This window comes from Calypte anna, chromosome 3 (assembly GCF_003957555.1).
Source record: "Calypte anna isolate BGI_N300 chromosome 3, bCalAnn1_v1.p, whole genome shotgun sequence".
NCBI classification, from domain to species: Eukaryota; Metazoa; Chordata; class Aves; order Apodiformes; family Trochilidae; genus Calypte; species Calypte anna.
Genome location: NC_044246.1, coordinates 80,692,118 through 80,715,966, shown reverse-complemented (window position 1 = coordinate 80,715,966; position 23,849 = coordinate 80,692,118). Strand labels below are relative to the sequence as shown.

The 23,849-nt window shown below is 40.4% G+C and overlaps 1 protein-coding gene across 1 annotated transcript in view; it reads left to right on the top strand.

The window, feature by feature from the left end:
* The first annotated feature begins 215 nt into the window (after window positions 1–215).
* The window catches only part of ME1 (malic enzyme 1), a 161,831-nt gene continuing 138,197 nt past the window's right edge, over window positions 216–23,849 (top strand). The window contains exon 1 of the mRNA XM_030448370.1: window positions 216–456. Within this exon, the coding sequence (XP_030304230.1) occupies window positions 355–456 (102 nt within the window). The 5' untranslated portion in view covers window positions 216–354. The remainder of the gene's footprint in view (window positions 457–23,849) is intronic.

Sequence of the window (23,849 nt, the reverse complement as noted above, 5' to 3'; positions counted from 1 at the left end):
CGGGCCAAGCAGCGCCGCCGAGGACTCCCAGGCGAGGGGCGGGCTACAGGCCTGCACCCCCCGCTCCCTCCCCCTCCGAGCTTGCCCCCTTCGCACCTGGGCGCCCGCCCAGCCGGGGTGCTCCGAGCTGCCGGTGACTCAGCGGCTGCGGCGTCCCGGTGACCCCCCTCCTGGCGGCGGCGCCTTGCCACGGCTCTGCCCCCTCCCTTCCTCTCTTCTTCCCTCCCTCCCTCCCGGCAGGATCATCCCACCCCGCCGGGCGGTCACCTCATCAGGAGGAGCCGCCGCCACTTCGTCTCACTCCCGCAGAGACCTGACGGCAGTCAGCATCGCCTCGCCTCACCTCGCCTCGCCATGCAAGCACGGAAGACAGGCGAGAGCCGGGACGCCGGCCGGCCCCTGCAGTTCACCATGAAGAGGGGCTACGAAGTGCTCCGAGACCCCCACCTCAACAAGGTAGGGGCGGGCGGGCGGGCCAGGAGAGCCACGGCTGCCGGGGTCGCTGGGTGCCGAGGGCGGAACCCCCCCTCTTTCGCCCCGGTCCCCCCCGGGGACGGAGAAAGCTGGCAGGGCTGGGCACAGCCAGCCGAGACGGGGCCGGGCCCGAGGCGGCGGGGAAGCCGGGCGGCCTCTCGCCGCTACCACCAGCACCAGCAGCACCTGTCGCAGCGCCTGCCGAGCTCCCGGGCCGCCCCCGAGCAGCGGCCGCCGGGCCGGGGAGCCGGTGTGCTGGCGTGCGCGGGGCAGCGGTACTTCCTGCGGGCCGGGCGGTGCTTCCTCTTCCTTCGGGGCGGCAGGGGGGCCCGCGGGCGGGTGTTCGCCCCAGCCCCGCTAGTCCGGTCCCCGGGGCGCCGAGCCCGCTGCGGATAGCGGCGTCATCATCTCCTTTTCAGAGAAGAGGAGCAAGGTGGGAAGGATGCTGCTGAAAGTTGTGTCGCTCTGCTGGGATTTCCTGCTGCTCCCGTGTCTGTGGTTTCCCGGTAACCTGCTTCTTTTCCAGCTCTGTTCCCTAGGGGAGCCCCACCTGGTTTCCTGCGGGCAGACCTGGCTGTTGGTGCTGTCTGTCCCTTGCTTCATTCTCTAGCAAGTGAAAGGGCCATTATTTCACCTGCAGCTGTAAAATTCAAGTCAGCTTCCGCTAACACACTCGGCTTCCAAGAGATACTGTAGCACAGGACAACCTTTTAACCGCATCTCTAACCCCTTTAAGAATGGTAATCAGCACGATGAAACTTTATAAACACGTTAAATTAATCGAGAAGAAAAATAAGGCTGAGTACGTGTTTGCGTGGCCCTGATAAAGACGCAAAGTTCAGTATGTGAAATGCTTTACTGGCGTGACAGGCTGTAGATTTGCTGCCAAAGTGAAAAATGGGTAAAGTAAAAGGTAGATTATAAACCACACCTAGCACATAAAGCCTTGGGCAAGTCCTTAGTCGCAGCTCTGTTCTTGTTGTGTATTCTAGTGGTTAGCTTTGGTGCTCTAACTTGTATCCCCGTGTTAGAATGTGTTACATAGTCATTTTACCTATTGCCAAGTTGTATAAATTGACAAAAGCTACATCTCTAGTATTACTGGATATGCTGACTCATAAGTAAGAGTTCCATATATTAGTTACATGAATAGTGCTTTTATTAGTCTTGGTGCTTGGCTATGAAGCTCCCTCAGAGTCTGTCTTATGTCTGTGTGTGTGTGTGTGTAGGCCTGAGAAGGTCTCCTGAGGTCAGGTGAAAGGAAAACTAACCAAAATATAAAATTCCAAGAAGAAACTAATGAAAGACTGTTTCACTTGGGATTACTTATAAGCAGTTGCAGTATTCATGGAAAAAGTCTGATTTGGAATAACCAGAAAAACTAATAAAATTTTAAATGTGACTTATTCTGAAATATGTTTTATAAAGAGCAGTCAGAGGCAAAGCAGGCTCATTGTTATGTTTTTCCCTCAAGCATCATACATCTTGCACCTGAACAGCACACTTGGAGGTGAGTTGCTAAAGGGGATTGATTTTTTTGGCTTGGGCCTCCCCCCTCAGTTGTGGTATATGTAGCACATATGTACTGTACAGCAGAGAAACAGGAAAAAATATTTTTTCTTATCAGCCACACGTGTCCAGCTAATACAGAGGTTGATTCTAGGAAAGATCAGTTAAAATCTGTGGTCTTGATGCCTGTGAGGAGAGTCTAGTCCTGGTCTGGTGAGGAATGGGTAAGCTAGGTTTCTGACTGAGACAGGTGATTTTTGGTGGGTGTGAATATATTATACCTTGCTGTATAAATGCACACACAGGCACATATATATTGGGGAGGGTTATTTATATTGTTGTCAAGTACATATATGTGGGCAACAAAATCAAGTATGTTCAGGACTGCCAACCTGTTTGATAGCATGTGGCCAGCCTGCATGCTGGTTAAGGACATGAACTGGTCCTCCTAGTTGATCTGTTGCCAAGGCTGTTAAACAAATATCAGATTGCAGAAAATGCAATGTGAAGTAGATAAAATATCTCCTTTCATGATTCTAAAGTACAGGGATTGTTTGCAGTTCTGCAGAAGTGCCAGAACTTTCTGCAATCTCCTGGGCCCTGTCTAAGGGCTGCAATTCCTCAGTATCAGCACTTTCTTTTGGCCATGGTACCAGTTGTAATAGTCTTATTTACACATACTTGGCAAAAGTAGACTGTGAGTGCAGAGTAGTGGTATCTAGCAGTGACTGATAGAAAAATAAGACAAATCATGTTTTCAGCATCTCTTTGGCCAAGATAACTGGTCTGTCAAGCAGGTAAATGTGAAGTACATTGCAAGATACAGAGGCATAGAGCTTGCATCCTCACAGAATGCCTTCCTTTCCTCAGATGAGTTGAAAAGAAAATTTTACAGGGAATCATTTATACTTGGACATCTTTAAAAGTAGATATAAGAAGAAAGAAGGAGCTAGATTTTTTTTTAATACCTACTTCCATTTAGTACCCTACTCATCCAACAATAAAGCTGGATTTCTGCACACTCACTGGATCCATCACTTTTTGTTCTTGGTGGCTGTTGAGAGAAAGGGCTGTGAAAATGCCAGGGCAAATGGCCAAATTTCTTCTTTTTCACTTGCCCCCTACTGCTACCAGGGTGGCAAAATTTCCAGAACACACTAAGTGCTGAGGTATGTTGAAGCCCCTAGGCAATGTTACTTTTAAATATTTTATGCTTTACTTTGTAAGTAACTCACAGAAATGTACAAACATCAGCGAAGAAAAGCTTAATAAAAATGTTTGGTGGTTTGGTGTTTTTTTATTTATTTTTTGTGCCCATGCTGGGGCATTTTGCCTACAATAGGAAACCACTGCTGCTTTTACAAGGTCGCTGCATAGCTTGTCCCATCTCAGCAGCAGTGATGCATCAGAAACTATGAGGAGAGGCAGATTGTAACCCAGTGAGTTTAATTACTTGAGGACATGTGTCCGAGTCTATGGACAGTAATCACAATTCAATTTATTGTCTGAGCTTTCAGGTCCATAGTGTACAAAAGTAGATTTGGAACCTTTTTGGTAATTGATGTTTGTTTGTGTTTTGGTTTTGTTGGAGTCTTTTTTGTTTGTTTGTTTTTTTAACTCTCCTCAGGCAACTCGACACATTGTAAATAAGCAGTTACAAGGAAAACAAACAGTTTCACTTCTTTTTGCTAAATCAGATTGCATTAGAAGCCTTTGTCTGGGGGTTCTATGCTCTTTAAGCCGATGAGTTGCAGAAGTGTGAAAGTACTTTGCTTTACTCCTACCATAAATCTCATTTATGCTTTAGTAACATATGAGTTTTTGATCCTAAAACACACAAATCATTTAAGACTAAGCTTTCATCTCATCTTTAATTTATTTACCTTTTAATATTGTTGAAGCAAATCAGTTTCCCCTGAGCTACTTGTTTTCAGAAGCTGGATGTAAAGATACACAAACACACCTCAATACCAAGATAAAATGCTTCCCTTACTGAGAAACTTTGCCATTGGAGTGCTTTGCTTTTAGGCAGTTTTCCTATTCTTGCTGACTGATTCAGCAAGCAGGAAATAAGTGATTCTATTAAATTAATAGCTAGAGAGCTCTGCTTTCCTCCCCAGATGATTGATTTTAATCCCTCCCCCCGGGTCAACTGCTATCATCATTACTGAGTATAGTGTGCTTGCAAACTCTTAGTCTATCCCTTTTTTTGTTTGTTTATTTGTTTGTTTGTTTTTTCTTTATCTGTGTTGCACTAAAGCACTGGAGAATTTCAGAACAGACTGATGGAGCAAGTGATTATCTGAGATCTCCCAATCTCAATCCCACCTGCCAGGGTCTTGATGTTTTGTCCTTACCACCCTCTGTGTGTGGTGCCCCAAACTTGGTGCATCCTCAACTAAGCAGTGACATTAGTTCTTGGATGGAGTTGGCTCTCAGTCTGTTAACTCACCATGGGGTTATTATACAAGAACCATACTGGAGCAGACCAAAGATCCATTTATCCCAATGTCTTGTTTTTGACAGTGGCCAAACTGGATCCCTCAGAGGGACTGAAAGAGTGAAAGATGCCTCTAGTGATAGTTTCTCAGAATAATTAGTTCCAGACTTGGGCACGAGCAGTTTATTAGGGGGTTATTAAGATATGAATGTTTGTCTTTGCAATATGATATGTCTATCATATTGCACATGCTACGTGCAATAATTTACTAAAAAGCTATTGTGAACTTTTTTTTTAAAATTGAAGTGAAATTCTTCTCCAGAAGCATGAACTTCTCCTCTTGCCCCTGTGTTTCAAGCAGTGGGAGGAGGATGCTTGTGAAATAGTTGTTTTGCTCTGTACAGAGCTAGTTGCTTCAGTAAAATAAAATTTGATTTTGCAAAAACATAATCCCATGATTTATGTGAGTGACATATGGAAAAGGTCTTGAAGCTTTGCCAGTTGTTGGTGCTCCTGCAACAGGTGTCTGAAAACCCAAACCTCAGTAAAAAATCAGAAGTGTTCCAGTGAGGTTTTCCATATCTGATGAATAAAGGAGAAGAAACATTTAAGAAGCTCCTCTAAATAAATCTATTCCTTTGTAAAACATGAAGCAATAGAAGTCTTTTTCCTACCGTTGTTAATGTTCATATTTTCACATTTTAAACTTGTCTGTACTTTGGCTGGGTTCTCTGGAGTGACAAATGCTCACGAAGTGTTGTTTTTGCCTTAGCTGTAGATAGATATTCTGGGAAGAAAACTGATGAAGCTGGGATAGAGGAGGAAGAAAAGTCCTTAAAATGGCATATTAGAAGTATCTGTATTAATTTTTAAAACTGGATGTTTGAGGTTTACTTGATATTGCAAGGGGGGATTTCATATCAAGTGGTAGTAGGTAGGGTAGCATCTTTTAGGTTGGAAAGATGGTCAGTTCTATGTCAAAGTAAAGATATAATTTGAGGAAATTTTTTTGAGGATAGTTGCCAATGACTCTGTCTTGTACTTCCTTTCTGCCCTTTACAGCTTTGTAGTTTTTAGCAATAATATTTTCCATTTTTTTCCCTCATCAGGTCACCTAGCAGAGCAGTTGAGATAGGTAAAAGCATGTTATTTTTCTGGTCTATGGCAAGAGTAAATTATATAGTGGTTGTGGTAGCACAAAAAGCAAATCAATGTGGTTTTTGAAAGCTGTGATACGGGATGTTTTTTGTATGAGTGCTTTCCTTTGCTGTTTGTGTAAAGAGGCTTTAAAAATTATTTTTGTGCTTTTTCCCCACCTTTCTTACTTCAAGGCAGATTTATCATACATGCTGTTAATAAATAAAAAATTGTAAACAGAACAAAGTATTTGCATCAGATTATTTTATTGCCATCTTATATTTTATGTATGCAGCTTGCAACATTCATTGCCTCCTCCTGTTTTTCTCCTCACCCAGTAGGTAAGTTGCTTTGGTTGGTGTTAAATTCTTTTCTTCCTTTTGGCCTCCAGTTCTTTTCTTGCAGTTATGAAAACAGAGTGCTGAGACAGCAAGTTTGGAACAAACTTCTGTGACTTGAATTAAAAGTTAAAAAATAACATGTAGGAAAAGTTATGTGGCAAGCTATATAGCAGTAGTAGAATTGAATAGAGGCATAAGTTGTCACAAGAAGCTGAACCCTAGAATTGTTTTGCTGTGAAGCTGTGTCAGGCATTAAAAGCACTTTTCAGTTGTGTAATTTTCCTGTGAGCCTCAGTAACAGCACGAAGTTGACCTGTTTTCTTTAGACTGAGGAATCCTACGCCCACTGGTTATAAATGCTACTTGAATAGAAACGTTAATCCTGGCACAGAGCACCTTGCAAACAGGATTTGTGTATTTAGAGTGGGTTAATTGTGCTTTTCTTCACTAGGTTTTATAGAAATGCTGGCCACAGAACTTGAGTGTTGGGTTTTTTATCTTCCTTGTTGATGCTGGCAATAAGTAGGATGAGAGTTCACTGAGAAACTGTGCTTCTCTAGGTAAAATAAAGTGGTGAAGGTATTCTTAATTTCTCCAGAAAGAATATCTCAAGAGTACAGAAGTTCTTATTTTGCACTCTTTGCTTGTATATATGCAATTCTGCTGAATCAGTCTCTTGTATTGAGCTGTCCCTGAAAAAGAAAGAAGCTGTGGCCACAGCTGGCACAATTTCATCTCCCCTGGCCCTGCTTCCCTCTGAGGGGAGGAGGATGTGAAATGTGTGTGACAGCAATGTTTCTTATTAACCTATTAATTACCTTCCTATTAACCTCAGTTAAAATGTGTCATCTTTGCTTTGTCTTGTCTTTCCCTCTCCTTCCTTGCCTGCCCAGGTGAGCTGTGTTGTTGGTACATGACTTGCTCATGGCTGCTGTAGCCCAGGCCCAAAGGGTTGATGTGTGGTTTCACACTCAAGGTCTCTTTGCTCCAGGCTCTGATGGCTGAGTGACCCACTGCCATTGTGTTAAGTAATGTACTGATGCAGGTCTGAAATAGAGTATTAATACCCTTCAGTCAGGTACTTCAAATAGTTTTTTCCAGTTTACATTAGAGAATTTTACACTAAAGCAGCTGTTTTGAAGAAGCATCAAAGGCATCATTTGCTGGAGGATTCAATTCTGAGACTTCAGCCACCTGTAGCAAGTGGTTTGTGCTCTCTGCCAGTCTGAAGAGCTCTTCTAAAGGTGTCCTCTGTGCTCCCTTGACTGAAGCAAATATACGTTTGCTTCTGTGGCTCACTGTGGCTGGAGGAGTAGCATGGAAAGGGGGAGCAAAGAACAGAGATGAGAAGGAGGTTTGGTTTGTGTCCCTGTGCAATGAGATGTACAGGGTAGGCTGTTCATTCCTGTGTGCCTGAAACAAAGAAAGAAAATGCTGTCTTCTGTGAGCAGTAGTAGGAGTGGGACATATAACATGGGCTGAAACCTATAATGGGTTTGGGGATTTTTTGTTTGTTTGTTGTGTGTCTTGCCCCCCACTTATAATGTTGGTTAGAGTGGAATGCTTTAAAAGTAAAGAGCAGATCAATTCCCCTCACTGTGCACAGGTGCAGTGTCAGAAGGATCTGTCAAGTGCCAGCTGGGGAGCAGTGGATATCCATTCATCTTTACATGTTCATCATCTTCATTCAGCTCTGAATTAAATCTGTCCCACTGAAGCAAGTGCGTGTGGGCTCCTGACTCAGAGCTGTGCAAACATGTGTAGCCAGGAGGCTTTAGATCATGGAAATGAATTTGAAGAATTGTGTGTATTTTTCTTTGCATGGTTGCTGTGATACCACACAGCACTGAGCTGTTTCAAGCATTGTTAAATAAGATCATAAATAGATGTAAATTAAGGATCCCTCGGTTTTAGTGAATAGTAGTATATTTAATCACACTGGTATACCTTCTCCTTTGCTATGATTAAAAGCAGCAATACAGTTTGACAGTAGTAGTTAATTAAGCTTTGTTTGAACGTCCTTCTTTTCCATGGAGGATTTTTCTCCTTTTTTTTTGTCAGGACAGTGCAGGCCGGGCCAGTGATTGGGAATGGTTTTACAGTAATTATCTCCATTGTCTGGTTTAACACACCATCAAGGAGCTAAATCTGGTAAAGAAAAAAGGCAATACAATATTGTAGGATTACCAATTTGTACTACATGGTAGCCAAAGTTTTATACAGCAAAGCTGCAGATGAACTTGAAACAGTTGCTCTGTGTCTGCATGACTGGATAGATGGGATTTGGATTAATTTCCTAATGGTAAGGTAGAATTAGTAAAATTTATGCATCAACTTGTCAGAGACCACTCAAAGGCTTTGGTCCTTCCAACAGTTTTATCCAACATAGGAATTAAAATCTTAATTTAAAGATGCTGATGGTTTCTAGTCAGAGGTGGAGGGTGAATTTGTCTTGACTTTGGAATATCCTGCTTTACAGTTCATGGAGGAGGCTGTGGTGCACAGTCAGCAGCACTGCTTCCTAGAAGGCCCTGCACACATGAGAAATCTTCCTTTATCCACTTGATTTATTAAGATGTCAGATTTATTATGGGTGCCCTACTCTCAGTAACTGTGAATTGACTTGTGATTCTGAACTTGCAACTGTAGGAGCTCTTCAGAATCTGCTGTATGTCTGTTCACCTTAAAAAAAAAATAAATTAAAAACCCAACAAAGTCATGCAGGAAATCAAACAAGGTAGGGGAAACCCTCTAAGAGTTACTTTAATAAACTGTTGGAATACAGTTATATCAGTTTTGATAATATTCAGCCTTTGTAGCCTGCCTAGGTTGAACTTTTAAGTCAGTCACTTTTTTCTTTTACTTTCCCCTTTCTCTGCCTCAATTGCTATTTTATAAGTAGCATTATACCTGCTAGTAGTAAATTATTGCTGTCAAGCATATTGAAACTCATTAATTCCCTTTTTAAATATATTTAATTTTTTTTCTAGAGTCAATATTATGGTTCACAGTGCTCAAGAGAAATGCTTTTGGCTAGTCCAATTTTTCAGAGACTGTAGTCTAATGTTATCTTCAATTTTAAATAATACCTTGTTTTTGAGTAATAAACATGGCTTGCTTTAAAAGGCCATATCTTTGGGTGACTTCAGAGAAAAAAAAGCTGTGGAGAAAGCTAAAAATATATCTGTTAAATATCTTCAGATTTATTTCGTACTAGAATTATTATTATTATTAAGTGCAGATTTTTTTAGGAGTTAGTTAAGACAACCTAAATTGCATGCCTAGGAAAACAAGTTGTAGTCTTTTCAAAGCTCAAGCTTTGCTAATATAATTTGTTGCATAATACAGGAAGAACAAATCCTGTCTCAGAAGAATGAGGTCAGAAGGCACCCTGAAGGCAGTTCTTGCAGCCACTGCATGCTTTCTGATGAATTCAGTGTCTGGAGTTTACTTGGACACTGTTAGTGCCTATTCCTGTGTGAAACACAATACTCCATGCAGGACTTGGGCTTGTTTACACTGCAGAGGAAGCAGAGGAAGTGCAAAGTAAACATTTTACACACAAATAAAGAATACCCAACATAGAACTGGGGGAAAGAAAAAAAAAAGCGTCATAATTCTTATGCTTTAAATACTTGTGGCTTTCAGCCAAAGATGTAGAAATAAGTCAGGATGTAGTCATCTGGTATAGGAGTCCAGAAAGCAAATGCATCACTGTTTTGCTCTTAAAATATAAATGAGGCATAGAGAGCAATGCATTTTATCAATACATATTTACACACAAGTTTTTACTTGCTTTGTTCAAATAGCAACTGTTACCCATCTCTGACTTAGAAGAACTGTTTTTTCTAATAAGTCCATATTGAAACTGAAGTCACCGTTCTTCCTTTTTTTGTGCATACATAAAAATCCCTACAAGTGGTTTCAAAAATTTCAGACACCTCTGGTTCTTCCTTTTTTTGTGCATACATAAAAATCCCTACAAGTGGTTTCAAAAATTTCAGACACCTCTGGTTCAGTGTAAGTTTTCTTAAATAAACTCTGTCTTTAGTCTTGAGTCTGTGTTTTAGATCCATTTGTCTTATTAATAAATTGTGTCTATCTTTGGAACAGAGTAGATGCTATGAAGTATTAAATGATTTTGTCATCCAGTTCAGATGGGTGTTATAGTTCAGCTGTCTTGCTCTTGTTCCCTGTGAATGATACAGTTTTAAGTTTGCTTTTGGCTTGGAGATAGGATAGTACAGAATCACTGCTTTTTAAGAGAAGAGTAAGAATACTTTTTTCCTTGCCTTTTCACAAAGGCAAAAATATTTTTGGCTGTCACTAATGACCTCAAAATTATTTTTGCTTCATATCTGTCCTGGAAATGAGTGGTGATTTATATAGTATGTTGTATTGGTTTTACAGTGCAACATACTATATACAGTAGTCTCTAGCTGATTATCCAATTTCTTCCTCCATTTATCTGACTTTAGAAAGCAGATTTGTGTGTGTAGGTGTATTTATGAAAGACAGATAAAGCCTCTTTACCTAAACATTACAAAAGAGGTCAACAGGTAAAGATAGAAGTCAATATGAGAACAACATTGCTAAAGTAAAATCTGAGAATATCTGAATCTGCAAATTGCTGAATGTTTGTTTGATTTGTCTTGAATCTCTTAAAATCCTGGATGATGGAGTTGGTTTTTTTGGAGCTGTTGGACAGGAGCAGTGCACCTGAAGTGTAAAAAGCCTCTTTGTGTTAGTTGGTAGGTAGATGCCTTTTTGAAGATATTGATGATTTTCCTGCATGTTTGCTCCTTACAAGTATGCTACTTTGCTCTGTCTTTGCTACTAGTAGAGAATACTTTGATAGTATTAGAGAATTCTACCTAGTTAGCTAAGGGAGGGTAAAAATGCAAGATATTAAATTGCAGTACTTCATCCGCTGGTGGCTGATTGTCTGTGGTTCTAGAACTTTTAAAAAGAACTTCCCAAGTTTTGCTAGAGTTAACATCATTAAGGTTGTTAAAATTGCAATTGAGTTTCTTTAAGCAAAGTAGGAGAGTAATTTAATGAAAAAAAAAATTAAAATTTCATCTAGTACAGAATATTGAATCCTAATACTGACAAATTCAGCGTTTTTAGTCTGTAATATATACATGGAATAAAATCCTTACACTATTTTGACATACTTACTATTGAAAGGTAAATTTATCTGCTGCTATTTATAGGCAAACTGAAGTTGTTAGAAGAATACATTTCAAAGTCTTGATTTTGTGCTGTAGCCATAGTTCAAATAATTCCTTAAGGACATGAGGCTTATGTAGTTCAGATGTTGCCAAGCCATAAGCCATTGTTAAAAGTCTATCATGTCCTCAGAGCAAGTCTGGAGAGGAATGAAGTGCCTTCTGCTAGGGGACTGGGATTCTCCTTGGACCTTCTGCAGGACTGAGATCTTGCAGCAGTTCTTTCATCCCTCAGCCTGGCTTTTTCAGTCTCCCTCAGATCATATGTTTCAGGTGACTACTTGACATCTTCATTCCCAAAGTTTCTCTGAAATTCTTAACCTGCTCTTGTCTGGAGCCCAAGCAGAGCAGTTGTCCTGCTTGCAACACAGCTCCACCTTGAGATGTTTCCAGTTGCCTTTTGAAGCTCAGTGATACCCTCTCCATCTTAGAGGAGATTTCTCAGTGTAGATGTCATTTTACAGACTTCATCTAAAACTTCCAGCCCTAATGAAGGAGAGTTGGTTCCCTGCTATGCTTCAAAGCTTTTCCTCCTCCCAGGGTATTCACTGAAGTTCTAAGAACAAATTTACTGCAGTATGTGTGTGTAGTAAATATCTATTAATGAAGTCAATGAACTTTCTATTATTTCTGTGTATAGCTAATGTGTATAGCCTGAGGTAGCATTTTTAAGAGATTTCTAGACATGAAAACATCTGTTATTTGTCTTTTAAAGCTTGCAAATTTATGTCTTTAAGGCATATAGTCTTTATAGTCTTAGCAGAGCATGCAAGCAGTGTGGTTTGTCTTTTTTGTGTTGCATTTTGTTAAGACAAGATTTCATGCTCAAATCTCTAACGATGAGGTTTACAAATTTGTCTTGATTTCTGTAAATGAAGGCTGGATAAAGCCTTCCTATTGCTCATGTGGTAATGGATTTGGCTTGGCTGTCTTATTTATCAGGTCAGTCAAGGGTCAGGTAAAGAAATAAGGAGTGTCCCTTAAAATAGCTTGATAATTCTGATTTATTTTTTTTTTTTATATTTTATATAGAGCATATGAATTCATACATTTAGAACACTGCAGGGTTGAACTAAATACGTTGGCTGTGGGTGAGGATAAATAAATGTTAACGAGTTTGTGTAAGAAGGCATCAGAAAAAAGTGTCTTACTTGCTGTACTGCTTTTTTTTTTTTTATGCATTGAGGGTGGCTTTCACCACATGACCTCAGAATTCACTTGAAAGGAACATTTTGTCTAAGCTCAGGAAAAGCAGAACATCTGACTTTGCATCTTACCTGGGGAAATATAACTGGTCTGGCTCTGTCCTGTAGCAACTGGCCTTGCGTTTGCCAGAAGAGCAAAAGTGTTCCAGGTCAGGAGTTTGTGTGAAACTGGAGCCCCTGCTCTCCTGCCAGGCTATTGGAGGTACCCAGCTCTCATACTTCTTGGAGTACAGGGATAAACTCAAAGCAGAAAATAAAAAGTGAGTTCTACCTTCTGAGGTGTAATTCATAGGCATAAAAATAAATAATCTGTGGGGTGAAGAAATACACTTTTCAAACTAATTTTATTTACCAAACAACTTATTTTTATGTCGATTATAGCAATAAATATTTTTTTTTTCTGTTTCTGTAGTTACTGAGTCCCCTAACTATAAGGATGTAGTGGGTAAAGTACAGGTAAGAAGGCTAGATTAATATAGGAATATACAGGCCAGTTGTCATAATGTTCCACTAGTATTTTAAACAGGGTGTGTGACTAACAAAACACCACTTCTGGCACCCCTTCTGGTTTGCTTTGGGGTATGCTTCACAAATCTTTAAACATTTGACTGAGGCTTTCTGTGCTTTACTTCAGAACAATATAGTCAGTGCACACGTTTTTTTGCCCTTTAATTAGTGAGCTCTACTTCAGAAAGAGAGACAAAGTACTGTAGTAGATGGGGCACTGGACTGGAAACTAGGTCATGCACTTGGTTAGTAAATCTAAGTCATTTAGTTTTCTCATCTGAAAAGACAAGAAGCATTTGATAAATTTAGAGAGTGAAAACTGGTATAAAGTAGATGATTGGTATGATTAGTCTTTTTGAATAATGTTTTACTATGTTGTCTTTTTACTGCTACAATCTAATTCCTATTTACAATTTTCTTTCCTTGGTGGTGAGAATCATCTTCTAGTTTTTGCAGTTATCAGTCAGCAGGCAGCTATTTCTTTTAAAGTCACATCTAAGCAAACCCTAATATTAATCTTTATAGCCCTGCCCTATTTTGTCCATGTCCTTCTACCTTCAGTCATAGTGCAATTACAGGTAGAGAAGGTGTTACTGGATGTGCAGTCTCTTCCATGTACAGTTTCCTAGATCCATGAAAATCCAGCAGACAGGCCTGCAAACTGTAGTCAGTGCAAAATGCTGAGGGGAAAAGGAAGACCTGAACAGGCAGGAAGAAATCATCCATCTGTGTAGCTAAACCTGCCCCTGGCTTCAGGCCACGCTGTGCCACATGCAGATTAGTTCCAATTAGATGAAGTGGTAGCTGACCCTTGGCTGCCTCCTCCAAGCCTCCTGGTCCTGGCAGCACTGTTAAGGTTTACATCCATTCCAGCTGAGTGAGAGGAGGTGAGAAAGTGTGCAGTATTTACCAGCACCATGCCTGAGATAGCTCAGATCAATACTTCCTGCAAGAAAAGGTCTTTCAGCCTTCAGCTCACCTCACTGCTCAGTAGTTTTGTAACTCAGTGAAACTTCATTTCTTCAGGAAGGTATAATTCAGGTCTCAAAGATGTAAATCGATGTGATGATGTGAATGAAGAATGATTTCCAAGGGTATATCAAGCTGTCTGAACACTTTGGTAGCTATTGGATAGGCAGAGGTAATACAAATTTGAAATAATTTAGGATTCTGATACTGATTGCCTAGAGAAAATGTGCTGCACAGAAAATGTCAAAAGGCTGAATAAGACTCCTGCCAAACCTTATGCAGTGAAACTGATTATTGCCCTCATAGCTATCTTTAAAACCTTTTTATTTTCTATTCTGGAATATGCTAAACCCAATGCACATGTGTATCCTCCAAACTGAAGGTGCTGCACATATTTTTAATTTATGAATTATTATGGTATTTCTAGAAATTACACTTCTGTAGCATATATACTCAGCAAAATAACATTGCTTTGAAAGTTTTGAAAGATAACTATGCAGGTTTAACAATTAGTAAAATAAATCTATTTTCATGTCAAAATATTGACACTTTACAAGTGTCAGTCCTAGTGATTATCCTAGTCATTGCATATTTCAAAATAAGTTTGTTATTTTAAAATATATCCCTGTTTTCTGTTATCTCAGTAGTTATGGAAAGCCTACATGATGAATTAATATCTTTGAACCCACTCCTGAAAATACTTAAAGTAGCTACAGAAAGGTAATGCTTGTCTGGCTGTGCTCCAAATAGCTAGCAGTGCAACTCTTGAGTATACAATGATAAGCATTTTTTGGCTCTCAAAATACTTACATGCATCTATTTACTTCAATACATAGGAATAATCTTTCAGATACTATGAGGAAACATGGCAGATGCACAAAAGCCCCATTTATTTTGTGCTGGCCTTTTGCTTACCCTTCATCCCTTTGCATAGGTGAAGATGCCATGTGGAGAACAGAGCAGTAATGCAGTAGTTAGACACAGTATAGAAAACTGAAACTGCATCTATTACTGTGAGTCTGCTCTGCATTCTGTGCTCTAACATTTTATCTGTCTAGTAAGCTTTGTAAGAGCATGTTAGTTTAATTTTGGGGGATAATTTTTTGGGTGTCTGTTTACTTCGCTGCAACTGGTCCATCTCAGGCTTTCCAGTGCTTTGGCCCAGATTCACCTGGCTCACACAGATGTGTGAAACCAAGGTGAGTGTGTGTTCATTTTCTAACCCTGCCTGACTTAAAGAGTAGCATCAGCAACAATAATAATACAAGCTAACTAAAATGAAAGCACCTGGAATTTCTTAACATGAATCCAGTTATTCCCAATGTCTGGTGCTAAAAACTGTGATGCTTCTTGAAAGGATCCTTTTTTTTTCCTAAAACTATAAAGATCACTGTCTGAATGCTACTTAGTGAAGGAGCCTGCAATATTACTAAAGGAAATGTGAGTGGATTATTGCTATAAAACCACAGGGTAATTTCTCTTGGAAAGGATCTCTGGTGGTCTCTGGTCCAACCATCTACTCAAAGCAGGGTCAGATATGGAGAGAACAGGTTGCTGAGAGCTCTGTCCTGTCATGTCTTGAAACCTCTAAGGATGGAGACTTCAGAGCTTCTCTGGGCAACCTGTGTATATGTTTGTGCTCACAGCAGGTATTTTTCTTTTACTTAAAGCTAGTCTGAGCCTCTCTTGTTTTATTATATGGCTGATGTCTCCTGTTCTCCTGTACTGCTGTGGAGAGCCTGCCTCTCTCTGTCTTCTGGATAGCCTTCGCATGGGTGCTGGAAGGCTGCTGATAGGTCCCCCCAAAACCTTCTCTTCTCAAGGTTGAAAAAGATCAGCTGCTAACAGGGGCTGAGCTTCAGTCTCTGATCATCTTGGTTGCCCTTTACTTAATTCACTCTGCTTTATTGATGCCTGTCTTTTACTGGGCTTTTCCTTTAGTTAAGCAGAAAAAGCATATACCAGTTAAGCTGATCTGACTTTATAAAAAATGCTGAAAATCTATAGGTATTTTGCACAGCTGAGCATTTTTGCTCAATGTCTGTGGGGAAGTGAAGAATAAGGATATAGAGGAGTGGAGAATGGGATGACTCCTTGATACGTATAAATATAACAGTAAAAATAAAACTGCTAGCAACCTCTAGTAACTGTGTATTTAAAGTTTCAAATGCATAAATATATGGGGAGAGAATAAGGCTTTCCCTGAACAAACTAGAGGAGAGAAATGAGAAGGAAAAAAATCTGCTACTCCATTATAATATTCACCAGCTAATCAGAAGATTTCTTAACTCCAAGAAGTGCTATGAAGGTAACTTTTACTATTTAATGTGCCTATTTATTTGTTATGTGAGCACATATGTAATTTTAATTGATGAATTTGATAAATAGCAAGTGCAAAGTGCTACTATTTCACGTTAGTTTGATCAAAGATCAGACAGTTCTTGCTGTGTAATGGAAACTGGGTTATTATAAACAGCCTGGCCCCTAGCAAAGGCAGGGGGGACAAAGATGACAGTGTCCTCAGATATCAAGTACTTGAAGTCTTTTGTACAGCCATTTACATGTAAATATGACATTTCTAAGTTCACATCCCTGATACTCTCCAGTAGTCTCCTGGGTTCTTTGTGTCTTTTCACTTTGATTTTCCAGAAGTGTAGGAGATTCAAATCTACCATAATAAACAGGGTACTTGCCTTAGAATCATAGAGTCATAGAATTGGCTGGGTTGGAAGGGACCTCAGAGATCATCGAGTCTAACCCTTGAACCACCGTTGCGGTTGCTAGACCATGGCACTGAGTGCCACATCCAGTCTCTTTTTAAATATCTCCAGGGATGGAGAATCCACTACTTCCCTGGGCAGCCCATTCCAATGCCTGATCACTCTCTCCGTAAAGAAATTCTTTCTAATATCGTCTGGGAAAAGAGACCAACCCCCCGGCTACCCCCTCCTTTCAGGGAGTTATAGAGAGTGATGAGGTCTCCCCTGAGCCTCCTCTTCTCCAGGCTGAACAGCCCCAGCTCCCTCAGCCTCTCCTCATAGGATCTGTGCTCGAGTCCCTTCACCAGCCTGGTTGCCCTCCTTTGGACCTGCTCCAGGACCTCAATATCCTTCCTGAACTGAGGGGCTCAGAACTGGACACAGTACTCGAGGTGTGGCCTCACCAGCGCTGAGTACAGGGGCAGAATCCCTTCCCTGGACCTGTTGGCCACGCTGTTCCTGATCCAGGCCAGGATGCCATTGGCCTTCTTGGCTACCTGGGCACACTGCTGGCTCATGTTCAGCTTCCTGTCAATCCAGACTCCCAGGTCCCTCTCTGTATGGCTGCTCTCAGCCACTCTGTCCTTGTATGTACTCAAAGGAGCAGGAAAAATTTTGTCAGCCTGATACTTGATTACTGTGGCTTTTACAGTCAGAGATTTTAGTTATTCAGCTAAGCATTTATATTTTTCCTGTGTAGCAGCAGCAGGAGGAAGAAATACCTGCATGCACATAGTACATGTGCACAACCTCTCTGTAGAACTTGTAAAATTCTGCTGAATAAAAGTCTCCTGGAAATATGGTAAAAGTTTTGGAATCCTACAAAAATGACCCTATTGTGTCTCTGGGTCCTCTGCTGCTGTCTGTGGAATTTTCAAAGAGCTATCAACACCTCTGTAAAGGAAATAGGGTGCAACTAGAGCAACTCCTTGAGAAGCTGGGAATTATTTATTCAGGCAAACCCGAGGCAGTGCTTTCTTTTTAGAGTTTCATTCTGTTTGTGTAAATAGCTGTTGTAGGGGAAAGGTCTAGCAGAACTCTGTGGTTCTCATGCCATCCTGCTCTGCTGGACCCTCAGAGAAGGCCATCTGCAGATGTTTCTAAGGCAAAATTGTTAATATCAATCTCAAGGAATTCTCCTATTAACTACAAAGTGGAGAATCCCATCATCACTAAAGAAATTGAATTATTGGGTTGAAAACCTTTTAGCTTCATCTACAGAGCAAATTTGATGATTTTCCTTGTGATGATTTTCATTGTCCTCCCTAGCCCCATGCCCCACTTGTTTTTACTTTCCTCTGTATTTATGTTCCAGAGCTTTTAGTGCATAGAAGTTAAACTACAAGCCATGGGCCCAGTGTGCTGCAGAGGAGACATAGAATGGAAGCCTGAAAAGCTTCCATACCAACTGGAAGTTACCTTCTCCAGTTGAGTGAATTATTAAAGTAGGGCCTACCTCTGTTACTAGATAAATATGAAAGCTAGCAAAGACAACTTGAAACTCTACTGGTTAGCTACCTACAGATAAGTTGCTGGAGCTGAGAATTCAAGCCAGAAGGGATGGTCTATTTTGCTGTCATAAATGATGGAAAAGGGGTCAATTCATATTAATCTTGCTAGATTTGTGTCTGATTTTTGGAATTTTTTTTCCCCTTTTTTTCTTGTCTAGTTTCAGCTGCCAGGTGTTTCCATACCAGTGACTTTTCTTGAAGTTGTTTTACAGCTTTGAAGTGTCTTTGGGTTCTCAGTGGTTTCTGAATGCCCTGATAGTAGCCTAGAAACTGAGACCCAGAATAATTGAGGTTGGAAGGGACCTCTGGAACTTATCTGAGCCAGCTTTTCCCTTAAAGCAGGGACAACTTAAAATACTACATGTGGTTGGAATTAAACCAAGTCAGAGTATGATGGACCTGTTGCTCATAGGGGCTGCTTATGTGCTTTTGTGTTTGGCTTCTTGAGAAGATCTTGCCTCATTGCACTGAAACCTTCCTGAATGTGCTGTCTGCTTCAAACGAAGTTCAAAATGACTTCCATGGCATTGACCAGCTCATTGACCACTTGCCATGTTGTGGTCTTAGCCTGCTCAAATAGGCTGGATCTCTACTTAGTTTTAGTAACTGGAGAAAAAACTTGTCTTCTGGAGCTATGGTAGCTATGGAACTTAAGAAATAAGGATAAACCATAAAGTTTGGTTAACAATAAAGAAGACTTACTGGAGTTGCACGTGACCTAATCAATGCTAATGGACTAGAAATAGCACAAACATCTTGGTGAGCCAGAATCTCCACTGACCAGGAATGTCTTTTTAGGGAGAATTCCAAAATCTGCTGCTGTTGCTTCACTTGGAATTATAGGCTGTTTTTTCTCAATTTGCAGTTGTTCTCTGAGTCATATGTAATTCCTTATGACTGCACAATTCAGAATAATTTAATCATATTATTCTTGCTTATGTTAACGTGTCAGTGGAAATATAACAAGTACACCATAAAAAAGAATGTGATTTTTTTTCTCTTCTGCTGAAGAGAAAAACAGCATTTGCAGTACCCCATGCTCATGTAGGAGTAGTTTCCACACCAGTATCTGACTTCTTAATTAAAGCACTTAGATACATAGATTTGCAAGGTAAATCCAAGTAATAAAAACTCTGCCTTTTATAGCCTATGCTTTAAAAAAAAAAAAAAAGTTGATTTTATAGACCAGATAACCACAGTATAGTGTCAGGGATTTTTAGGAAAGTCTGAGGCTTGGAGCTACTTAACAATTTGTTTTAATCTACTGACTACTGAAAAAAACTAAAAAGGTTCATTTGTAGGATTTAGAGCAGATCTTGTTAGGGATTTTGAGGTAAATTTCAAAAACAAGGCAGGATACAAATAGTATAATTCAGGGTTCCTAATGTGTCACAGCCTCAAAGGGCTCCAGAAAGTTTTTTAAAATAAAAGTAGTTATGTTCTCTCTTGTATTTCTACATGAGAAGGGTGATGAAGTGCATGCAAGAATCACCTCATTCAAGGAGCTGGAACACTTCAGGTTTTGTGAGTAAGTTCTACTTGGAAAGCGTCCTTCCTGACTGATGATCCATTTCCCCTTCCCTGCTTCCCAAATGACCCCTGTGACCTTGCTATCTGCTCTCCCTCAACAAGGAGAATAACAAGGCATTTATTTTCAGCCACAGTACTGTATTAACCAGGCTTATATATTAGTTTCCATTTCATTTGCTACAAATCTTGTTACAAATCAGTCACCAGACTGATGCAGGTTTTGGTGTGTTTATGTGTTTAAAGGGCTACTTGCACAGGCTGTTCAGGAGAAACAAGCTACACAGACCAAAATTATTTAAGCAGACATACTTCTTTTTTATGTTAATGACGTGGAGAGTTGCTGCTGATGCCTGTCTGGAGGAGGGATGGGCAGTGATTTTTGTGGAGGGCTGCAACAGAGCCTCTGATGCAGCCTGTGCTCTCATGGAGGTGGGATGGATGCCTGAATGAGGAGGTTTCTCATCAGCATAGCTTTGCTACTGTCTTAATGAACATGAGGGGATCAAAAGTGTTCTGCTGGCAAGTACATCAGGGGTGTTGCACACTTGGCTAGAGTGTGAGGTCCTTCACATTAATCCAGCCTGATAGAACCATCTCGGTTGACTTAATGGGAACTCTCCTATGTTGGACTACAGCATGTGTAGAGGTCCTCCAGGTCTTGGTATCTGTCAAGCTCAAGCTGAAACAATGTGAGAGAGGGGGGTTCTCTTTCTTTGCTCCACTACTGAAACTTCTTACCATCTGTAGTGGTTATTTAAAAAAATAAAAAGTAAAAAACCCAAAAGAGTGTAGCCAGCACATCAAGGCAAGTGCTTCCTCTCCATACAGCATTTTTGAGACCACATCTGGAGTACCACATCAAGTACACTACAAGACATGGGCATGCTGGAGCTAGTCCAGTGGAGGGCCACCAACATTGTCAGAGGGCTAGAGCATGGGATGCATGAGGAGGAGCTGGGGGAGCAGGGTTTGCTCAGACTAGAGAAGACTTGGGGTACCTTCTGCTGTGTACAAGTACCTATTGGGTTGGTGTAGAGAAAATGCAGACTCATGGTGACGGGGTGAGAGGCAAGGAAGGCAAGTTAGAATATGGGAAATTTGAAACAGTTATGAGGGAAAAAAAAATAACTTGAGGATTGTGCCTATTTACTGCAGGAGGCTGGATTAGATGACCTTTAGAGGTCCCTTCCAACCTGAATTATTCTATGGTTGTATGGTCATGTTCAGTGGGAGTCTGCTTGGAGAGAAGTGGAATCTCCATCCTTGGACACACTGATGATGTGAGGAATAGGTGGGTCACACTGATAGCACACCAAGAGCTTCAATAGGAAATTCAGTTGTCCAGCAATCTTGGAAGTGATCATGGACACATGATGAATGGACATCTGACTTCCAGGGAGCTATGAGAACTGATTTAAATAAGTAAGGATGGTTCAGGCTGTTAGGTATGTGCTTGCTGGTTTTATGAGTGAGAACACAGAACTGTAAATTGTCTGGTTAAAAACAACCTCTCTGCATTTTGATACAGCCATGTGCCATATAAATATGTAAGGCTGGATGCTGCAAGAGGAAATTAATCCCAGAAATCAATTTTTTTTTTCATATCAATTTCCCAGCTGTCCATCTTCTGGCTCAATAGTGTATTTCTGTCTGCTTTTACAAGAGTTATCAAAGGTTTAAAGTTGTGGCATCCATGTTTTTATATCTCTCATGGAAATCTTATCAACAAAACATTTTGCTGAATCAAACACTTCAGAAATTAAGCTTATAATTACTGTGGACTTAGACTGCCAGGAAAATATTTGAGAGTTCATTACAACTACTAATTTGTAACTAAAACATTTTTGAGCCAAAGGAGGAAATAAATGGATTTATTTCAGTTAATGTCTATATGTGTAAGAACAAGCATATGTAGGGCATATGAACTGTGGCTCCTTAAAATTCTAATACTGGCATGTGGGCTTTTTGGCATATAATTTTGAAGAAAGCCTGTGATGTCTTTTAGTGGTTTCCTCTCTTTAGAAGGAAAAAAATGAAGGAAAACTGAACAATAGAAACCAGTTTAGCCCTGCTCCCTCTACAATGATAAGTATCTATCAACTAGTGCTAACCTAAACAGAATTTATCCATTCCTAGTCTGCCATTTCAGAGCCCAGCATATGGTTTATGGGGCAGTGCAGGGCAAGGGGGGTCTTTTATAATAATGTGTTACTCGGATTATGTTCTATCCAAGCTTCTTGCAGTATTATTTATGGAATTTGCCAATCCAAATTTGCTTATTAAAAAACCAAACCAAACAAAACCCAAACAAAATCACCAAAACCCAGAAGTTAGATCATACATCTAAAATCATTACAAATGCTTGTGAAGCTTATGGAAAACAAAGATCAGAAAGAAATAAGTGTTATTTCTTAAACTGAATAGACAATGGTGACTTCCATAGTACTGTTGTGCCTGAAGAGAAATGTGTGAAAAGATAGCTAGATATCTAGATAGTAGTTTGGCTTTAATGAGTTAGAAAGTACGCTGAAATACTTGGGATTTTGTTGGTGGACTTTTGCCAATGCTTTGTGTTTTCATGTAAAGTTCATTTGAAGCAAACAAAAATATTTTATTTCTGAAAGACTGGATTTCCTGTACTGTAGAATTCCTCTTAGAAAGGGGTGAGTTGACTGGGATTTGGTTTTCAATTGGTAGATTTTCTTAATAGTGTAACTGATAGCAAAGAAGGAAAAGGCATTCAAACTTGACACAGTTTTGAGTACAGGATCCTCTAGGAAAGAAAATGAGAACAGAGCTATGTGAGCCAAGCCAAGAGGAACTTCTGACCTACTTTTAGGTAACAAATCTTAAACTTGGCTGTCACTGACACTTCTGAAATGACATACATCAGATACCATTGTGCCATAGGTAATAACCTAAACAAAAATTTGGGGACTTAATTACTTTTACTTTAAAATTGCCTTTTCCTTTTGCTGTTTCTACTAGAAGATGTTTATTTGGCAAATTGTGTAGTCTATGGAAGAAATTACCTGGTTTGTCAAGAATATGTCTGTATGTGTAACAAGGATAGATGTTGTGGGATCTGTGCACACAAATCTGGAATTTTCCAGTAATCTGTGTTTATTTGAATTGCATATGTACCCATCACATCATGTGTCCCTACTTCAGCATATAAAAGGTTAGAAATCTCTAAATGCTGTTCAGCTCAATACTGTTCTCCCACGTATGGAAGAAATTAAAGCATCTAATAGGTTTTTTTTTTTTCTCTGTAGTACTACTAATAATAGACTTGTTTAAGCCCTTGCACAAAAACATTCATTTTGCAGAGGACAACTAGTAAACAGTTCTGGTTCAACACAGTAATTTAAAGATTCCAGCTTTTAGAGCCTGCCAAGCTGAGAGGTGCTTTCTCAGTGGATGATGTGTTCCAAGTACCCTCCCTTTGTTGGAAGAGCCCTGGTATTACCCTCTAAGTGTGTGATTTGTAATTCCCACTGAAAGCCAACTGGGATTCAGGGTTCATCCTTGTGAAATTCCAGTGAGATAGTGAAACACATGAGAATTGTTCCTGCTGTGCCTTTTCAGAAAGTAGTTGCTTTTCCTGTGTTGATAAGCTGGAGATACTGCTCCTGGTCCTGGAGTCAGGAGATGTGCTTTGTGCTGCCCAGAGGAAGGGAGCAGAGGGTCACTGAATTGTTTCAGCTTCTTGGGATGTATAATCAGCCTGAGAGGGTGTGTGTAAGTCTAAAAGGAAAGTTTGACATGAATGCTTGTTCTGTCAAGATACTGTGACGAAAGTTCAGAGGTGGAGATACTGGTGAACTTGGAGCTTAGATTGGGGTTACTGGGTGGGAACAAGTAACTTGGCCAGGGCTGTTAATTCCAGTTCTAGTGGGTGTCCATAATCACTGTAAACACTAATTCACTGGGTTATAGTTTTTTCAGTGCTGACGAAGAGCATTTCCCTTGCTCTCCAATGCAGTCCCTACTCCCTGTTCTGCTGAGGCTCACAGCCCCTGCCTGGGAAAGGAAATGTTACCTTTTGCAGTGTGGTTTAAGCTTTCAACCTGGTGTATTTAGGAGCAAACAGCCGAGTCAAGTGCTTTGTGTGTGTCTTGTGTGAAGTAGGTTGCTACAGCCCAGTTACTGGCACAATTACTTGCAGCACCTGTTTTTAGATTCTTGTGCTCTTCTGAGCTTGATTTCTTCTGCCTTCACGTTTGCATTCATGCC